Source organism: Eschrichtius robustus, chromosome 17 (genome assembly GCF_028021215.1).
Source record: "Eschrichtius robustus isolate mEscRob2 chromosome 17, mEscRob2.pri, whole genome shotgun sequence".
In the NCBI taxonomy this organism is placed as follows: Eukaryota; Metazoa; Chordata; class Mammalia; order Artiodactyla; family Eschrichtiidae; genus Eschrichtius; species Eschrichtius robustus.
The window spans coordinates 76,691,008-76,710,007 of NC_090840.1; the positions used below are offsets into that span (position 1 = coordinate 76,691,008).

Below are 19,000 nucleotides of genomic sequence, written 5' to 3' on the forward strand. Positions count from 1 at the left end.
AAATTAGGCAATCCAGGGCAAATACGCAGTCTAGTGCATAATGTACACCAGGCAGTTTATGAATGTTAAATATGATCAAATTAATAATAATTTTACTCCCTCACTTACATGTGTTTAGTTTGATTTTTTTCTTTAAATCTTTCAGTAAGACTCCTTCTCCAGAAGATGGACTATATAGCTTCCTGCACCCACTGGGGCTCGATGAGCTGTGTACCCCCATCTCACTCCCTGTCCCCCACCATGTACACTGTAACCAGGGCAAAGAGCCCGGGCTACAGGACCAAGTCCACGTTCCTTAAAATGTCCCATGGTGCCCTCCAGACTTGTTTCTCCTTTCCTCTTCAAGCTCACTTCTCACTGCAGTCTCCCATGCCCTTTACGCTCCAGCAATCTTGAGCTCCTTATAGCTCCCCAAATAAGCAGCACATTTCCACATTTTCACACTTTCCTGCCTTTGCATCATGGCTCAGCCTGGAAGGCTCTTCATTGCCTAATTTGATGCCAGGAAAGCTCCTGGCTCGTCCTCAAACCCACTTGCACGTAGCCTCTTCTCTTCACGGTGCTACATTGCCGCCCTCCTCACCCCAAGCACTGACTGTTCCTTCTTTCGTCCACCAGGACTTCTGTGCCTATTGCTTGCACCACACTGTCCTGCGAATTTTACGGACTTGTCTTTCTCCCTTAGGAAACTCTGAGGGCAGGGACTGGTTTTGTCTTGCCAGAGCCCTGCACGGTTCCTGGCACCTAGTAAGTACACAGTAAGTGTTGCCTGAACAACTTGGATTACATTTTACATAACAATCCTTTCTCTGAGTCAATGGGGATCACTGTGACACCAGAAACTGACCTTGATCACATCTCTCAGTTCTCTTTGGAGGGTCAGTTTTGTTCACCTTAGTATCTCTGAGCAGAAATATTTAGAACCAGAATGTAACGTAGAATAACTATGTGTAACTGGCACCAACCGCCCTTGAGGCAACAATAAGAAGAAATGGTGTACATTCTTCCCTACCTTCAAATTCCAAGTCCTTCAGGTTAATCCAACCCTTCTAACAGGAGGAGACTTCAGTTTCCACCTCTTCTTCTGCTCATGTCAGTCTCTTATTCAATAGTTGCTCAGTAGCTACAGATTACAATGCAGGGTCCTTGGCAGGTCCTTGCTTATTTTTCTAGCCTCACCTCTACCACTCCCTACCTTGAATTCTCCTTTCAGCAGTGCTAAATCTCTTCTGGTCCTCTACACATAGAGCATGCTAATTTTTGTTCTCCCCTCTGCATACGATGACCTTCCCTGCCTTCTTCACCTCAATTATACACCTAACTGGTGTATAATTTTTATACAATAAAATTTACCCTTTTGATAAATGTGTACAGTCATACTCACATATACAGCAACCGGACCACTCCCCAAATCCCCTCACCCTATGCTTCTGTGAAATCAGTCCACTGCCTCCACCCCTTATCCCTCCTGACAATCACTTATATCTTTCCTGTCCCTATAATTTTTGTCTTTTCTAGAATGTCTTACAAATGGAATCATAAAGTGTCTAGCCTTTTGTGTCCAGCTTCTTTCACTTGTCATATTGCAGTTGAGATTCACTGATGTTGTTACATGTACTGGTGATTTATCGCTTTTTATTGCTGAATGGTATTCTATTTGTTTTCTCCTTTTTAAGACCCAGCCTAAGAATCACTTTCTCCCGGAAGTCTTCTCTGATCCAAGGGTTATATGTTGTTTCTGTGTTCCCATAGCACTCTAGACTTCCCTTCATCATGGCACATAGCACATTGTACATTGATGACTTTTTTAGGTATCCATGACTAGACTTAGCTCTAAGGGGGAAGGTGTGTTTTAGTTATTTCCATATTCCCAACACAACACCTACTAGGTGCTCAGATGCAAGTGTGAATGGATCTCTGTTGGAGTGAGGCAGCCTTAAAATAGGACATTTTGATAACCTAACAATGAACTCCCACTGATGGGGTCTCATTAAACTCTCACGACAGCCTGTGAAATTGACACTAGTATACACCCTTTACAAAGCAGGAAGTTAAGTCATGCCAATTTGAACCCCAAACCCACTCTAAAATATAGCATGACAATAACATTCCTCTGTAATTTGAGTGGCTTGAGGACTAGGAATTTGTGTTTTGGTGGCAAATGTTCATCTCCTTTAACCTGTTCTATATTTTAGCTCTGGTCAAGCCAGCAGAAAAAGAAAGGTAGTGTCTTGTTGGCTAAAAACAAAGCTCTTAAGTCAAACAAAATGGTGGCGGGATGGGCCAGTAGCTCACTGGTCCTTGAGAAGAGACTAATTCATTCCAGATGGCCGCGGTTGGCTGGGAAACTGCAGACAGTCATTCCTGCATGAAGCAACACTGAGGCTGCAGCTGGATGGTGCCTGGCCACAGGCAGGGGGAAATGGAAAGCAGATTAAAAAGGACTTTGGTTTAATTGTCACTCAGCCAGCTGTCTCTCAGCTAGGAAAATCTGACAAACCTCCCGTCCGAGACCTGTAAATAACTAACGTCGGTCCCCAGAATGCGCGAGGGTCAGGGATCCGTGTCTGGGGTCACGATGCGGAATGACATTGTGATGAAGGCTGAGTCCCTCTCTTCCCTAGTTCCGCATGCAGTCCCTCACTCCTGCGAAGACTAGGAGGCGATTAAATTCAACTCACATGGGCCAGTCGATCAAATCTGGCAAAGAGCTCGTTGAGCATCCTGACCAGCTCCTGGGCAGACAAGGTCGTGGAGAGGTTGGTAAATCCTTTAACATCTGCAAAAAGAATACTAGACAACAGGGAAGGGATGGGGTGGGGAGAAAGCACATTAATATTTTAATCTATCCTGGGAGACACATCACCATTCAAACAAACCAACTGTGGTCTGAGATTTTAGCTCTCCTTGCCACGGGAGTCTCAAGGAATGCCTCAGTGTTTAACAAACATCTCAGCAGGGAGCCCACCCAGGGGTTCAGGAAGGGCAAACAGGCAACGGAAAGCCCTTCTTCCTGTGCAGGGCTGTGGAGTGTGGGCAATGCAAACAACCCAAAAGGGAATTTTTCACTAGGAACAGATCAATTTATTGTGGAAAGCAAAATGAAGCATTACGAATTCTCTCTATATTTTCACAATGAACAGCAAAGCAGACGTCATGAGCACAGAGCAAAATGGACACGGGGACAAAAGAATGCAAAACCTCATTATCTTCAGCCCAATGACACACATATACTCTACCCAAAACTGCAGGCAAATAGAGTCAGGCATTTTGCAAAAATTGTGGGAATAGGTAGCAAGCCTGGGAGACCTTAGGCAGAATAATTAATTATCTGAAACGCACATTTACTAAGAATTTCAGTTAGGTGAGGTCCGATACTATGCATATGGCTTGGTGGAAGGGAAGGGGCAGCCCTTGAAAGCCTTATACACGCAAGGCACTGTATGAACACTGTCTTGTTAATCCATCCAGTTACCCTGTGGGGAGGGGACTGTTCATTCCATTGTGAAGATGAGGAAAGTGAGGCTCAGAGAGGAGGGAAACTTGCTCAACATTTGCTAGTAGCCCGGGGGGCAGAGCTGGGATTGTGCACGTGGCTGAACTGCACGGTGGGGCACTGCTTCACCCCCCTTAACACACCATCCCAGGGACTGACGCAATCACAGGCACACCTCTGAGAGGAAGGATGGAACACCAAAGAGGGTACCGTATTTTCTTGATTCTCGCGTTTTATCATCTCTGAAACTGATGGCATTCTGCAGTGTGTCAAACTTTTTGATTATTTTTCTTAGTGTTGCATAAAATGATGGTGAGTCTTACCATTGGTGTGACTTAGTTTTACTGAAATAGGTGAATCAGCCAGAAGGCACTGTGGAATGTGCATTGACTTACTTTGGTCACCCCTGGTATTCAGTGGTTCTTAAAGTTGTCTCCATTTTTATGGATTCTCGCTCCTAAAACATGTACAAGTATTCAAAATTTTGCACTTCAAGGGATCTGTACCTTCCCAGAAGCCTATTCAGATTCTCATTAAGAATTTTTAGACCTCAATTTAAAAACTATTGCTTTAATTAATTAGATAATGCCTTAATTATTTTAGCAAATATTAATGTATCTACTATGTGACCAGCTACACACTGTGCTAGGAAGTTGTATTAAATGATAAAGAAGCCCCAGTGCAGGTCCTCAAGATGCTTAGAGTATGGGGAATGGAGTTGGGTTGACAAAGAGAAAGACAGAAACAACATAGGCAATGACTACTGTGATAAAAAGACACACACTGGGGATGACCAGCCATTGGGGCATCAGGAGTCTTCTAGTGAAGCAAAGTCCAGGCTGAGTCTTGAAGGACCTAGGGGACTTGATGGGTAAAGTGAGTAAATGAATGGCTGCTCTTAGCAAGAGATCAGCACATACTAAGGTCTGGAGGAAGAACAAGCAAATGTACCAGGGTTCTGCAAGTATTCAAGGACAGCTAGTGAAAGGGTAGTACTGAGCAAGGAGGGTGGGACGAGAAGAGGGAAGAGGGAGAGAAAAAAAGAGAGAAAGAAGGAGGGAGGAAGGGGGAGAGAGAGAGAGAGAGATGAGGTCAGAGAAGTAAGCAGAGGAACAATACAGAAGGGCTTGATTAGCCAGGTTCATGAATACAGACTTTTCCCTAAACATGATGGAAAGCTAGTGAAGGGTTTTAAGCGTGGGAGTGGTACCTTTAGATTTTTAATGTATAAGGCTTCCTCTGGCAGAGTCACTACACTGCCACTGTCCTCTACAGCTTTCTGGTGGCATAGCAGCTGGTCACATGCATAGGATTTGAGTCTAGACAGATTGGGGTTCAAACCCCAGATCACCACTTATGAATACTATGAACTTCTCCAAGCCTTTGTTTTATCTACTGAAGATGATTGCAGTACCTACCTCATAGGTGGGTAGCAAGTGTTTAGCACAGTGCCTGGCATAGTAAGTGCTCCATAAATGCATTAGCTCTTTCCATCGTTATTGTACAAAAGTACACTATGATTGAATGGTCGGGAGGAGAGAAAGAGGTAACAGAGAAGGAAGACAGTCTGACCATTAACTGGATTATTTGTTACTTGTGGCTAAAAGAATTCCTGTTGACATGAACCTGAAACAATAGTAGCAGCAATACTTTCAGAGTGTGAACTGTGGAATTGATACGTTCTAAGAGTTCTACATGTATGAACTCGTTCATTCCTCATAACAACCTATGAGGTAGGACCTAGGATGATCATCTCCATTTACAGATAAGGAAATTGAAGCCTGAGTAACTTTCCCACAGACATGAAAATCTAGGATTTGAACCAGGCAGCCTGGTTCTGGAATCTACACTGTTTATCACTACAGTAATGCTACCTTTGAAGTAAGCCATCATCATGGCACGTGGGAAGTGGAAGGGCCCAGAGATCATCTAGTCCAACTACTCACTTTATGGATCCATTTGCCCAAAGCTATTAATATCTATCTGTCTATGGCAGGACAGGTTCATTAATTCATTCATTCAACAGCTAATAAATGGAAGGCCTACTATATATGTCAGATACTGGAGATACAGTGGAGAACAGAAAGTACCACCACAGCCCTTATGAAACGTGCAGTCTATTGAAAGAAGAAATGGATTCCCTGAGAGCAAAGGGCATAAAAGTTTCAGATGTGCTCAGTGTTCCAAAATCATGAATTTTTTTTTTTTTTTTTTTTTGCAGTCTTCTGAACACACCATGCTTTAGACACTGGTGTTTGTACATGACGTACCTGCTCCCTGGCATAGTTTCTTTCCTGTTGTTACCTATTAAAATCCTACTTGTCCTTTAAGACCCCACTCATATGCTAAGATTCTACTTTTATGGCGATTTCCCTAAGCATAGCCTGTCACCCCTATTCTAGCCTCCTGCCCAGCCTATGCTCCCCTCTGTCATGGCATTTATCACTTGGTAACACAATCACGTGTGCAAAGTGTGCTCCATCCACGAGCTAAAGAACAGGAAGACAGTTACCTCTGTATCCCATGCCCCAGCACATGGTGGGCCTCATGGTATATTTCCTGAATTGAGTCAACAGAAATCTTCAGAATTGAGTCTTCCTTCCTCAGAGTGTGGTCATGGCCACTGCTGGCATCTCTTGGGAGCTGGTTAGAAATGCAGATCTCAGGCCCCGCCCCAGACCCACTGGATCAGGATCTAACAAGAATTTAACAAGAGCCCTAGGTGATTTGTGTGCACCTTAAAGATGGAGAAGCCCTGGTTTAAGTCATAGTTATGCAATAAGAGTTTGTTGAGCAAAAGACAAGAAGCAGAAACCAGGGCCCTGGTTCTCTCTTGTTCATTCTGCTTCCCCCCCACCCCCCAGGTGCTGGGCTCACGGTCAGTTCTTTTGACTCTAGGTATAAACTTGTAATCTTCCAGATGAATATACCGAAGAGGCCATATTAACTGTCAAATCTAATTTGCTTATATAAGTTGTTTATTTGGCTAAAAATAAGCTATGTTACCTATTAGTCACTCTGCAAACAGAATCCTCAAGGAGAATTCACTAGACTCATTAGGAACACGAGCCCTGTGTAGACTTTTATTCCTAACTTGTGTTCTTGGGCAGGTTATTTAACCACTCTGAGCTTCCATTTTCTTTATAATAAAGCAGAGATCATTAAAGCTACTCTGCAGGATTACTGAAAGATCACTTGTAAATCACAGCACAGTCCTCAATAAGTGGAGAGTATGTAACTCCTTGTGGAAATTTTTGGGAATCGGAGAGTGTTTAATAGATGGCCACACAAACAGACCTCCAAAGCCAAGTTCTCTAGCTCCACTCAACTGCATTTTGCTTGTATGTGAAACGGTAGTCTGCAAGGCCAATGTTAAAACCAAGCAGGACCCTGTGGGGCTCCTGGGCACAAAAGCCTTTCTGTGTCCCCCATTTCTTGATTACAGGAAACAGGCTTCACTCAGCCTCCATGACCTTCCCTGAGTTCCAACCTGCAGGTTCAAACAGTTGCTAACTAGGGAAGGGAGGGGATGCAGAGACAGGGGAGGAACAGTCAAGAAACAATGGTGCAGCCTTGGGGCAGGGTCCTGGTTCCCCCTCAAGGGATACACATAACAACATCTTTGAGCTGCTTTGCAGATACTGAAACCCTCACCAGGTGGGAGAAGTTACCTGTCTGCTGCCCACAAGCACACAGACCCCAGACTGGGTGGAACTGGAAGGTTGATGATGCTGACTCCCAGTTACCTCCCCACCAGCCAATCAGAAGAATGTCCACGAGCTGATCACGCCCTCTTTGAACCATTACTACAAAACTCCTCACTACCCCCGCCAGGTTGGTCAGAACACAGTTTTGAGGGCAGGAGCCCGCCGTGGCCCCCTTTGCCTGGCAAAGCAATAAAGCTATTATTTTCTACTTCACCCAAAACTCTGTCTCCGAGATTTAATTTGGTGTCAGGGTACAGAGGCCGGATTGGGCTTCAATGTGATGATTGCACATGTTGACAGGCCTGGCTGGGAAGAAACAGCCAGTCAAGAAAGTTGAGTAGACTGAGTTATGCCAGCAAATGTGTGCAAATGTACATGGCATGGGGTTTGGGGGCAAAAGCAACGGGGGCAGGGAGCCCTGGTAGAGAAGCTAAGTGTCCACCAAATCCATGCCTGCCTGTCACTAGCAAAGACCACTGGCAGGGGCTCTGTGCCCCTCTTGTATCGAGGTGGAGCCATGTAATCAGTTCCCATCAATGGAATCTGACCAGAGTCACAGATGCCACTTCTGGGCTGAGGTGGTAAAGAAGCAGGTGTGCCTTTTCTACCCTTTTCTCTCCAAGAGCTGAATGCCGACAACTGTGAAGCCCAAGGGGGTGATACAGCTATGAAATGCAGGGGGCTTTATCCCTGAATCACCCACTGGCAGGGAATATAAGCCAGGGGGAGTTGTGTGGATGAATTATATTGAGTTTACATCACTGAAATTGAGAGGTTATTTGTTAGAGCATTCCCCTAACTAGCACAAGAAATGTCTTAAAATAGGGGGAATAAGGAAAGAGAAGTAGAATTGGGCAGATGGGGTTGGAAGCCCAAATGGCTTCTCATAAAAAGCCGAGTGGCCAGGTGGAGCTCCAGAATGAATCTGGTGAAGGCTCATATGTTTGTAGCTGAAATCGACTTGACAGTCCAAATGTCTTGTCCATTTCAAGCAGCTTGGTTTTTGGATTAGGAAATGGAGATCCGGAAAGATGAAATGATGCAACCGAAGTCTCACAGGGGGCTCATGGAAAGCGTTTTGGGATGAAAACCCTGATCCATTCGCCCCATTCCACTCTGGGCCACTCATGTCACCAGGTATGGCACCTCTTACTGCACCTTACCCGGACAGGATGCAATGAGCTGTACGAAATATGATTGAGTTAGATATTTATAGCAGACTGTTTTTAGGGAAAGGTCACAAAACCATAACAACAAAAAAGCAACAGAGAAGAAAGAATGAACCAGGTGGGTTTCCTCAAAGACAGTGACAGGATGGGAAATGATTTCAAAAATGTCTCCGTTTCCTGCAGTGGGTGTGCTCTGGGGGCTAGGGAACGGGGTGTCGCAGCTGGCCCGACTTTGTTCTCAGACACGGGCTAAGGCCCATCCTCTTCTGCATTTTTCATCTCTGGTCCTATTTTAGCACCCAGCAGCCTTGCAGTGGGCAGGAGGGGCTCCACCACCCCGAGTTGAGTGCATCTTCCCAGGACCAGCAGGGCTGTGGGCATCTTGCCACCACTGCCTCTGTGAACAGCTGGGAGGGGCCCCTCCAGCTGCCAGGACCTCTGCACATTCTTCTCCCATTAGAAGTGGCTCCTTCACTGCGAGCTGAGACCACTGGGAATGCAGGGCAGCAAACGCAATCTTAGTTTAGTGTGGCGCGAAGTTCTGGAAAAGAGTCTGGAGCACAAAATCTCAGTTCAATGATTTAAGGTAAATGGGCAGGGTGCAGGGGGCAGAAGTAACTTTAGTTGTTCTTCACTAAGGGAAGCACTGAAAATTGATAAGTGCAGGAAGAACTCCAAACATGCCTTTTATTGAACTTAAGGCTCCCAAGTATGTTGACGTGGGTGTGCAGGCTTGTTTATTTTTTTCTTTATGAAGGGCAGTTTTTTTTTTTCTCCTCTTTCTCCATGGTGACAGACACTTTTGTAATATGTCGTATATATTTTATAATATGTCTTATTTCATTATACTTCATTAAATTACATACCATTATAATTATATATGAATCATTATACTATGTCAATACATATTTCATAATATGTCATATATGTCAAATATATGATATATATTTTGCATTTTTCTTAATTTTATCTCACTGTTCTGCCTTCACTTGTGCTGATTCCTCTGCCTAGGATTCCTTTCTTTGATTTTTTTTTTCACTTGGCAGACTCAATTTCAAAGAAGGCAAATAAGAATCACCCCTTCTAGGAATGTTTCTCTACGCACCTCCATCCCCACCCCGGGGCCTTCCTCTTTTTATGATCTCTTACTGTCCTTTGCTTACTTAATAATAGAACCTCACACTGTATTATAATGACTAGTACTGCCCTGAGCCTGTTGTTCTAGAATTGGTATTGACGAGTTCCCACTGTCTGTGGGACAAATTCCTAGATCTGGAGTGCATCTTGTATTAGAGTTGCTGTTTGACAAGGGGCTCTTTGCAAACTCAAGCATCTAAGCCAGTGTAGCTCAATTCTTGGATGAGACCCCGAATGACCTACACTGATATATTTGCTAAAAGGTTGTGTTAGAATCAAGATTTCTGCTAGACTTGCATTCACACAAGTGCCCTGGCACACCAGAAAAACACCCAGAGATGCTGGTGAGAAGGAAAAGTTGTTCTTCCCTCCTACCAAAGTTAGGAGGAAAGGAACTAAGAGGGTACCACTGGTCATTTTTAGAGCTCTTCAACCTATAGATGTTCCCCTATGTTTGGGAAATTCCCACCCTATGATGTTTGGTGGGAGGGAGATACAGTTCTCCGGTACAAGCTGAAAATGTCAGATATTTGCGTCCTAGCCACTTCTGGGAAATGACTGGGCTCAGCCAATCAGACACATCTGCCTCAGGCTTAACTTGAGATGCAAAGAGGCAGGGGGGTCAGAGAGTGGGGCAGGACAAAGGCAGCCAAATCCAGATCCTGGGGGCTGCGGAGGCATTCTGTGTGCAGAGGAGGCAGCTGTGTCTGGGACAGGGTTGGTAGCACAGGGAACGGATTCTTCAGGTACAGTGGAAGCAGCGCCCTCACTGGCCTAGTGCCCTGCTGGGATTTTGACTGTGCTTTCCGCTTCTTTCCGGCCCATTTCCTGAGCCCGCCTCTCCATCCTTCCCCAATGACTCTGGGAGCCCCCATGTAGCCTTCCAATACATTTCTTTTACATCAGTCAGGGTTGGATTCTTTTTCTGCTTGCAACCAGGAGACACGTCTGAAACAATCTACAATATGCTTAATGCTCTACTATATGCTTATGCCAGTCCTGTGCTTTGCATATATCTTCACTCACATAATCTACATAAACCCCTGTAAGGTGGCTATTAAAGCGCCCATTTTACAGAGAAGGATTCTGAGAGTCAGGTATGTAAATTGCCCAAGGTCATACACAAGGAAGAGGTAGAATTGGGATTCTAAACAGGTCTGTCTCACTGAAGAGGTATATTGTCTGGCACAGTGCTGGGCAAAGAGAGGGCATTGATGGATGGATGGATGGATGAATGAAGGGATGGATGGTTGGGTGTGTGAATGGGTGGAAGGGTCAGTGGATGCAGAATGGATGGATGGGTGAATGAGTGACCAAAAATATGTTTGCAAAAGAAAAATAAGCTGTAATCCTTTTTTTGGTATTGTTTTAAAGACACTTATAAGGAATATAAAGAAGAGACCTATGTAATCACCCCTGAGGCCTCCAGATCACATTCTGGAATTATTTTTCCCACCATAGTGTAACAGGCTTTTGCCTTTCCTACTCAAAATGTAAAGGCAGGCAAGTCTACTGCAGGGGAGCCAGGTGGTAAGTCAACTAGCAAATTTAACTGCAGACACTCTTCTCGAGCCTCAATTTGGAAATGCAGAACTCTCTGATGAATAATCACTAGTTGATGAATTACTCAACCAAATGAAGAAAGGCGCTGACATGCGGGCAGACAGAAGTCACGGCCACGAGGTGAGAGCAGCCAGGAGCGCGTGGATCACGCAGAGAACTGGGCGAGGTGTCCTGTTTCTCACCTGACATTCTCGTAGCGATGGATGTAGATCCGGTGGAATTGATGCTGCAGGTGTTCGTCTTCCACGTTGGTCATGTCGTTGATCATCTCCAGGACGACAAACCGAGGGAGCACAGACAGCACAAGCCGCTCCTGGGACACACAAATACAAGCGTGAGAACTAAAGTATCGCCGGCCATATCGGTAAACAAAAGATGTTGCAGCCATCAAGCCATTACGTTACAGCCGCCTGGATGGTGAGCCCTGAGGGAACCCAGGATGGAGACAAACGGCCTGCCCGCTGCCAAGCCCAGCTAGCAGTCAGCTGCTGCGGCCTCCCACAAAGGTGCACCCTGAGGAAACTCAGGATGAGAAAACACAGGATGCTGGCCCCAGAGAGCTGAGCTGCATATCAAAAGCATGATTTCAATGAGCCCAGACTCTTGTATCTTCCTATACATAGAAAAGCGCTAAACTGCTTAACTTGAGATATCTGGTTTTCTTTAATGAACAGTAATCCTTTGATGTTCCAACTACCTGGTCTTTTGTTGCAAAAAACTCCTATATATCCTGGCTCCCTCCCACCCACCCTTGCCTCTTTGGAACAGTTTTCTCAGCGTTATCTGAGATGCTGTGTCCCGGGCTTGATGTCCTCAGAAAGTCTGCTGAATAAAACATAACTCAACTTTCAGGTTGTGAATTTTTTTTTCAGTTGACAAGGGACAGTCTTTTTAGGCTGACCACTGGGTCTCAGAAGGGTGGATGGACCGTGTAGAACTAATGCGGCTCTTGGCTGAACTTCTCGAGGAATTGCTAATTTCGTACCATCCTATGAACATGACAAATATCTACAAAGTACTTGTTATTTGCCAGGCATTGTGCTGGGGGTTGGGTATACAGTGGTGAACCAAATGAATGACAGCCCTACTACTGTGGAGCTTACATTCTAATAAGGAATACAGACATTAAATACACACACCCAAACATGCCCACACATACTTACAAAATGTGACAAGTGCCAAGCAAGGACAGGTCATGATCAGAGAGTATGATGGTTGATAACGGGATTCAAATAGGGGGTTAGGAATGACCTTTCTGAGCAACTGATATGTAAACAGATGCATGAAAGTTTGGAATGAGCCAGCCCTGTGTGGTACAAGGAGAAGGGAGCTCCAGGAAGAGGAAACAGCAGGTGCAAATGTCCTGAGACAAACGGAGAGCAATGGTGTGCCTGGAGGGTGGTGATAGAGGGGTGTGGTGACAGTCAATGAGGTTGGAGGTGTAGATAAATGTGTCAGGCCTGCCTGAGATGTTACCATTTAATTCCAACTAAAGCTGGAAGGCACCACGTGACACTAAGCAGAGGAGTGACATAAGCTGATTGATGTTTTAAAAGATCACCCTTGGACTTCCCTGGTGGTGCAGTGGTTAAGAATCCGCCACCCAGTGCAGGGGACATGGCTTCAAGCCCTGGTCCAGGAAGATCCCACATGTCGCGGAGCAGCTAAGCCCGTGCGCCACAACTACTGAGCGTGTGCTCTAGAGCCCGCGCGCCTAGAGCCCATGCTCAGTAACAAGAGAAGCCACCGCAATGAGAAGCCCGTGCACCGCAACGAAGAGTAGCCCCCGCTCGCCGCAACTAGAGAGAGCCTGCGCGCAGCAACAAAGACCCACACAGCCAAAAATAAACAAATAAATAAATTTATTAAGAAAAAAAAAAGATCACCCTTGGCTGTGGTTTGGAGAATGAATTATGAGAAGGGGGCCAAGGGTAGAGGCAGGGAGACCAGCTCGGGGAGCTCCTGCAGTGGTCCAGGCGAGAGGTGATGGGGGGATAAGGTCTATAGGACTGGCAACCAATAGGGATGGCAGGAGAGAAAGAGGGCGTAACCGTGGTGATGGCTGGGTTTTGAGTTTGGTTGATGGGGAGCGTGTGCTCCATTCACCGACACAGGGCACACAGGAGAGGAACCGGGCTCAGAGACATTAACTCTTTATCGAGAGGAGAGGAAATGAGACACACACCTCCACAAATTAGGGACCTAACACTTGACAGAATAATATTCTTCCATTGTGATCAACACAGCAGATCAAAACAAAATAACTGTTTAACTAGCAACATGAAGTAAATCCTAAAAAGATCTTGTGCTGTGGAAATGAGGCAAAAATCTGCTTCTTTTTTTTTTTTTCCCTATAATTTGCTCTAGTGTGGAATGGAGTTTAAGACAGGTGTATTTTATTATTACTATTAATTTTTTAATTTAGGTGTAGTTGATTGACAATGCTGTGTTAATTTTTGCTGTACAGCAAAGTGATTCAGTTATACATATATACATATATATGTGTACATATGTGTATATATATTCACTTTTAAAATATTCTTTTCCATTATGATTTACCACAGGATATTGAATATAGTTCCCTGTGCTCTACAGTAGGACCTTGTTCTTTATCATTCTATATATTGATGCAATAGCTTATATCTGCTCACCCCGACCTCCCACTCCATCCCTCCCCCAAACCCCTCCCCATAAGACGGGTACATTTTAACCACCGTAGTTTCTCATATCTTCATAGATATTTATGGACCCTAAACATTTTCAGCATCCATTCTTTTATTTGTTCCTTGCAAAACCCTGAAAATAAGCAGGCACAAATAATTATCTTCATTTAACGGACAGACTGAGTCAAGTCAAATTACCTGCATGACCTGAACAGTTACCAAGTGGCAGTGGCAGGATGCAGTCCTTTACCACGTTTTTCCTGGATGGGATTCGTGGTGAGATGGGAAAAGCCCCAGGAGTTTGGGTCCTGCCTCTGTCCATTTAATAGTAACACAGCATTAGGCGAGCGACGTCATCTCTCTGTGACTTAGTTCCCTAATTTGGCAAATAACTATAATATCATCTACCTCACAGGGTTGTCATGAAAATTCAATGAAATAAAATATGTGAGGGGCCTGGTGTTTGTTCCCTCCTGCTTCCTCTCTGCTCTACTCAACCCTGCCCTCATGGGAAGGGCTTTATTAATGAAGTGTCCACAGAGCTTCACACGATGGGGCTTTTCCCTCTCTTGAAAGCTGTCCCATCGTGGGGCTGAGAGGCGTGCTTCCTGCAAATGCCCCTGCCTCATGTCCATTTCATGTTCATTATGCTGTCTGTCAACTTCCCAGGTAATTGTGACCCTGTTCCTGCAATCGCTGAGGGGTGGGAGTCGGTGCTCATCACAGCTTTGAGGAGCACTTGAAGCCTCAGAACAGTAGGTGCTAAATAAATATTTCCTAAACAAATGAGTGAACACAGAGAAGGAGGAGACTGTGTCCAGCTCATGACTGCAATGCCTCCAATGGCCACCACGGTCCCTGGTACAGGATAATTATTTGTTAAATAGATTCTTTGGCAAAGCACATTCAATCTTCAAGTATGACATAGATACTTTATGGGAGACTTTCAAAATAAAGTTTTAATAGCAAAATTCTCCAGCACCCAGGCTTGCCAGCCTCCGGCTTGTCCTGCTACTGGCAACTGCCCCAGGTCCTCCTGCCTCTGTAAAGCATTTTCTGCCAGGCAGTGGGAAACTGCCTGGAGTCTGCTTATAAAAGCGCATTTTCAGCACTTTTGCTTCCCTCGGATTTGTTCACTGCTTGAGAAACATCATTCAAATGCCCTGAAGACTCAATCTGAAAGAAAATGGGAAAGTTTGCCCCTTAATACAATTCCCAACTCTTGCTGAGGCATAATATCTCATTTTCTGGCTTTAGAGATCAGAAGTACAAGAATCTCTCCTGAAGCCAGACTGTGGCCCAGGGTGGCCTTTGTGCTCACATTCTGCACATCTTTTTCTCCCTGGGTTTTTTGCATTTGCATGAAAAGGGACCCTGGGTTGATATCAAGTGCATCAGTGGCTCCTGCCTGGATTTTCCTCTCATCTCCTATAAGTTGCTCTATTCATGTCATCAAAATGCCTTCATGGGCATCAATTGCTACAGTGCACCCTGAGGGGGAAGTCAAGGTGAAAACCGTGAGGGATTCAGGATCTTCACTTTATGCAAATGCTTGTCGTGGAGAAGAGAAAGAGAGCAAGGCAGTCCTCTGATGCAGGCAGCACTTCTGGGCAGTTATTCTGAATGGCTTAGGGAAGAACTCGCCACTCTCAGGCTCTTGCAAACCGAGAGACCTCCCATTTCTCTCTCTCTACTGCAGGCCAAGCAGTGTTAACTGCAGTAAAGGTCCAGGCACTGATGAGAGACTTATCCTGGGTTTATAGATAACGTCTTACTTTAAAGTGATCGCTCATAATGTAGCATGTCAAGTGCTTTGCATCCAGTATCTAATCAAAACCTCACATTAATTGTAGTAGGTTACTATTTTCATCGCATATTATATATGAGATACTGAGATTTAAAGAATTTAAGTGAAATGAGGCAGCCTGGAGTCATGCACTCGGTAAGTGCATAGTGAAGACTCAAGCCCATTTCTTTTTTTTTTAAACTTAGATTGTAATTCATCCATTTATTCACTGACTTACCATGTCAAGGAGTAGGTGCTGCGTGACAGGTGCAGTCTGGATATGGAGAATCAGCAGTAGACAAAACCAGACATGGTACTCACCTTTGTAGAGCTAATGTTCTAGAGGTAATGAATGGTAAATAAAAATACTGAGTAAAAATAAGAGATGCTGTTTACATGAAAATGGAATCGAATGCTTTGGAAAGACTTGGTAATACTGAGCAGCTAGAACACTGCAACCAACCTAGATGTCGGCAAGCCAGCCATACAAATTAGTGGGAAAAATAATAAAAATCCAGAAGTCATTCTGATAATTTTGTGAGTACTTTTAAATATTTGGCTCCATTTTAAAGAACTAGAAATCTTGGCTGATGCACTATTAGTTGTAGTCTCTGTAAGAAGCAGTAGATCTCTGCTAAGGAAAATACCTTGGCCTTATTATTATTTTTTTTTTTTTACACACACACACTGTATTTTATTTTTACAAGAGATAAATCAACTGACACCAAGCATTTACATGGATGACCACAACAAAAGCAACAATGATTGCAATTACCAAACATGAAACACACTCATACTATGTCATAATATTGACATTCAGTCCAGTAATCCTCCACTGTAACAGCTCCTTTACTCTGCAGTCAAAATTGATTTGTATATTTTTTACCTCTGAGTCCTTGTGGGATTTTTTTTCTTTCTTTTTTTATTCAAACAGAAAGTCACAAAAATTATAATCATCCTCATCAGTTCACTCAGTCCCATGTAATTAATTTTTTTTTCATCTTGATCTTTTGTTAGCACTTTTATGAATTCATCAGTTTTCCATTAGAGTTCTGAAAATGCTTATTCATTCAGTTCAGCAGTATAGTCAGTTACCAGAAACCTGTACTCTGAAAAGACTTGTCAGAGTCTTTTCCATGAATTCCTTGAAGATGAAACCCATTTATAGGAGGAACATTTTTGCAAAAGCATCAGAGTACACCCAGAACTGTCTGTAAATGACAAAAGACTTAAAAATGACCACGGTCAAAGATTTGATGAAAGTTCATAATAATGCAATTGACAAGGAAATTTAGTTATTTCTGAGATATACATTTTAAAGTAATAACTAGAATTATGACTTATAACATTATACCAGAACATATAAGATTTTTAGAAATTTCATGTAATGTCTGAAACATTTATATTAACATATTTCCATACAAATAACCCAAAGAAAGTTTACTATTAGTTTTTTGTTTGTTTTTTTGTTTGTTTTTTTATACTGCAGGTTCTTATTAGTCATCAATTTTATACACATCAGTGTATACATGTCAATCCCAATCGCCCAATTCAGCACACCACCATCCCCACCTCACCGTGGTTTTTTCCCCCTTGGTGTCCATACGTTTGTTCTCTACATCTGTGTCTCAATGTCTGCCCTGAAAACCGGTTTATCTGTACCATTTTTCTAGGTTCCACATACCTGCGTTAATATACGATATTTGTGTTTCCCTTTCTGACTTACTTCACTCTGTATGACAGTCTCTAGGCCCATCCACATCTCAACAAATGGCTCAATTTTGTTCCTTTTTATGGCTGAGTAATATTCCATTGTATATATGTGCCACATCTTCTCTATCCATTCATCTGTCGATGGGCATTTAGGTTGCTTCCATGACCTGGCTATTGTAAATAGTGCTGCAATGAACATTGGGGTGCATGTGTCTTTTTGAATTATGGTTTCCTCTGGGTATATGCCCAGCAGTGGGATTGCTGGGTCATATGGTAATTCTATTTTTAGTTTTTTAAGGAACCTCCATACTGTTCTCCATAGTGGCCGTATCAACTTACATTCCCACCAACAGTGCAAGAGGGTTCCCTTTTCTCCACACACTCTCCAGCATTTGTTGTTTGTAGATTTTCTGATGATGCCCATTCTAACTGGTGTGAGGTGATACCTCATTGTAGTTTTGATTTGCATTTCTCTAATAATTAGTGATGTTGAGCAGCTTTTCATGTGCTTCTTGGCCATCTGTATGTCTTCTTTGGAGAAATGTCTATTTAGGTCTTCTGCCCATTTTCGGATTGGGTTGTTTGTTTCTTTAATATTGAGCTGCATGAGCTGTTTATATATTTTGGAGATTAATCCTTTGTCCGATGATTCATTTGCACAAGTTTTCTCCCATTCTGAGGGTTGTCTTTTCGTCTTGTTTATGGTTTCCTTTGCTGTACAAAAGCTCTGAAGTTTCATTAGGTCCCATTTGTTTATTTTTGTTTTTATTTCCATTACTCTAGGAGGTGGATCAAAAAAGATCTTGCTGTGATTTATGTCAAAGAGTGTTCTTCCTATGTTTTCCTCTAACAGTTTTATAGTGTCTGGTCTTACATTTAGGTCTCGAATCCATTTTGAGTTTATTTTTGTGTATGGTGTTAGGCAGTGTTCTAATTTCATTCTTTTACATGTAGCTGTCCAGTTTTCCCATCACCACTTATTGAAGAGACTGTCTTTTCTCCATTGTATATCTTTGCCTCCTTTGTCATAGATTAGTTGACCATAGGTGCGTGGGTTTATCTCTGGGCTTTCTATCTTGTTCCATTGATCTATGTTTCTGTTTTTGTGCCAGTACCATATCGTCTTGGTTACTGTAGCTTTGTAGTATAGTCTGAAGTCAGGGAGTCTGATTCCTCCAACTCTGTTTTTTTCCCTCAAGACTGCTTTGGCTATTTGGGGTCTTTTATGTCTCCATACAAATTTTAAGATGATTTGTTCTAGTTCCGTAAAAAATGCCTTGGCCTTATTTTAAGAGACTAGATAATGAATATATTATTTTACATTTAAGTTACAAATAAAATATTTAAGTTGAATTGTTCATAATTCCCAATTTCAACATACTTTTTCAATTAACCGAGCAACCTCCCACCCAGATGATCTCAGCTAAAGGGATTTTACAATTCTTATTTGGGTGTCTGTTACCCTCCCTAAACTGTGAAGTATCTGAGAGCCCCAAGAGGATGTTTACTCCACCTCCAGAGCCTCATGAGGAGTTGTCATATTATCTGATTCCTTTGGTGACAAGACAGATACCCTACTCAACATAGCTTAAAAAAAAAATCAGGCATTATCATAACTATACTGGGTGTCTCAAGGAATCTAAGGGCAGAACCGAGGCTGGACTTTGGAAACAAAAGGACCCAGGGACCCATAATGACTCTTTCCCCTAAACTTGGGTCTCTGCTTCCCCTGTAGGTCAGCTTCATCCTTCTCTCTCACTTCTAAG

General features: G+C 43.4%; 1 protein-coding gene across 1 annotated transcript in view; it reads right to left on the minus strand.

Annotated features, from left to right (window-relative positions):
• The window catches only part of ADCY8 (adenylate cyclase 8), a 235,889-nt gene that overhangs the window by 139,275 nt on the left and 77,614 nt on the right, over positions 1 to 19,000 (minus strand). The window contains exons 3-4 of the mRNA XM_068525423.1: positions 11,255 to 11,385; positions 2,682 to 2,793 (exon numbers count right to left, since the gene is read on the minus strand). Of these exons, the coding sequence (XP_068381524.1) occupies positions 2,682 to 2,793; positions 11,255 to 11,385 (243 nt within the window). The remainder of the gene's footprint in view (positions 1 to 2,681; positions 2,794 to 11,254; positions 11,386 to 19,000) is intronic.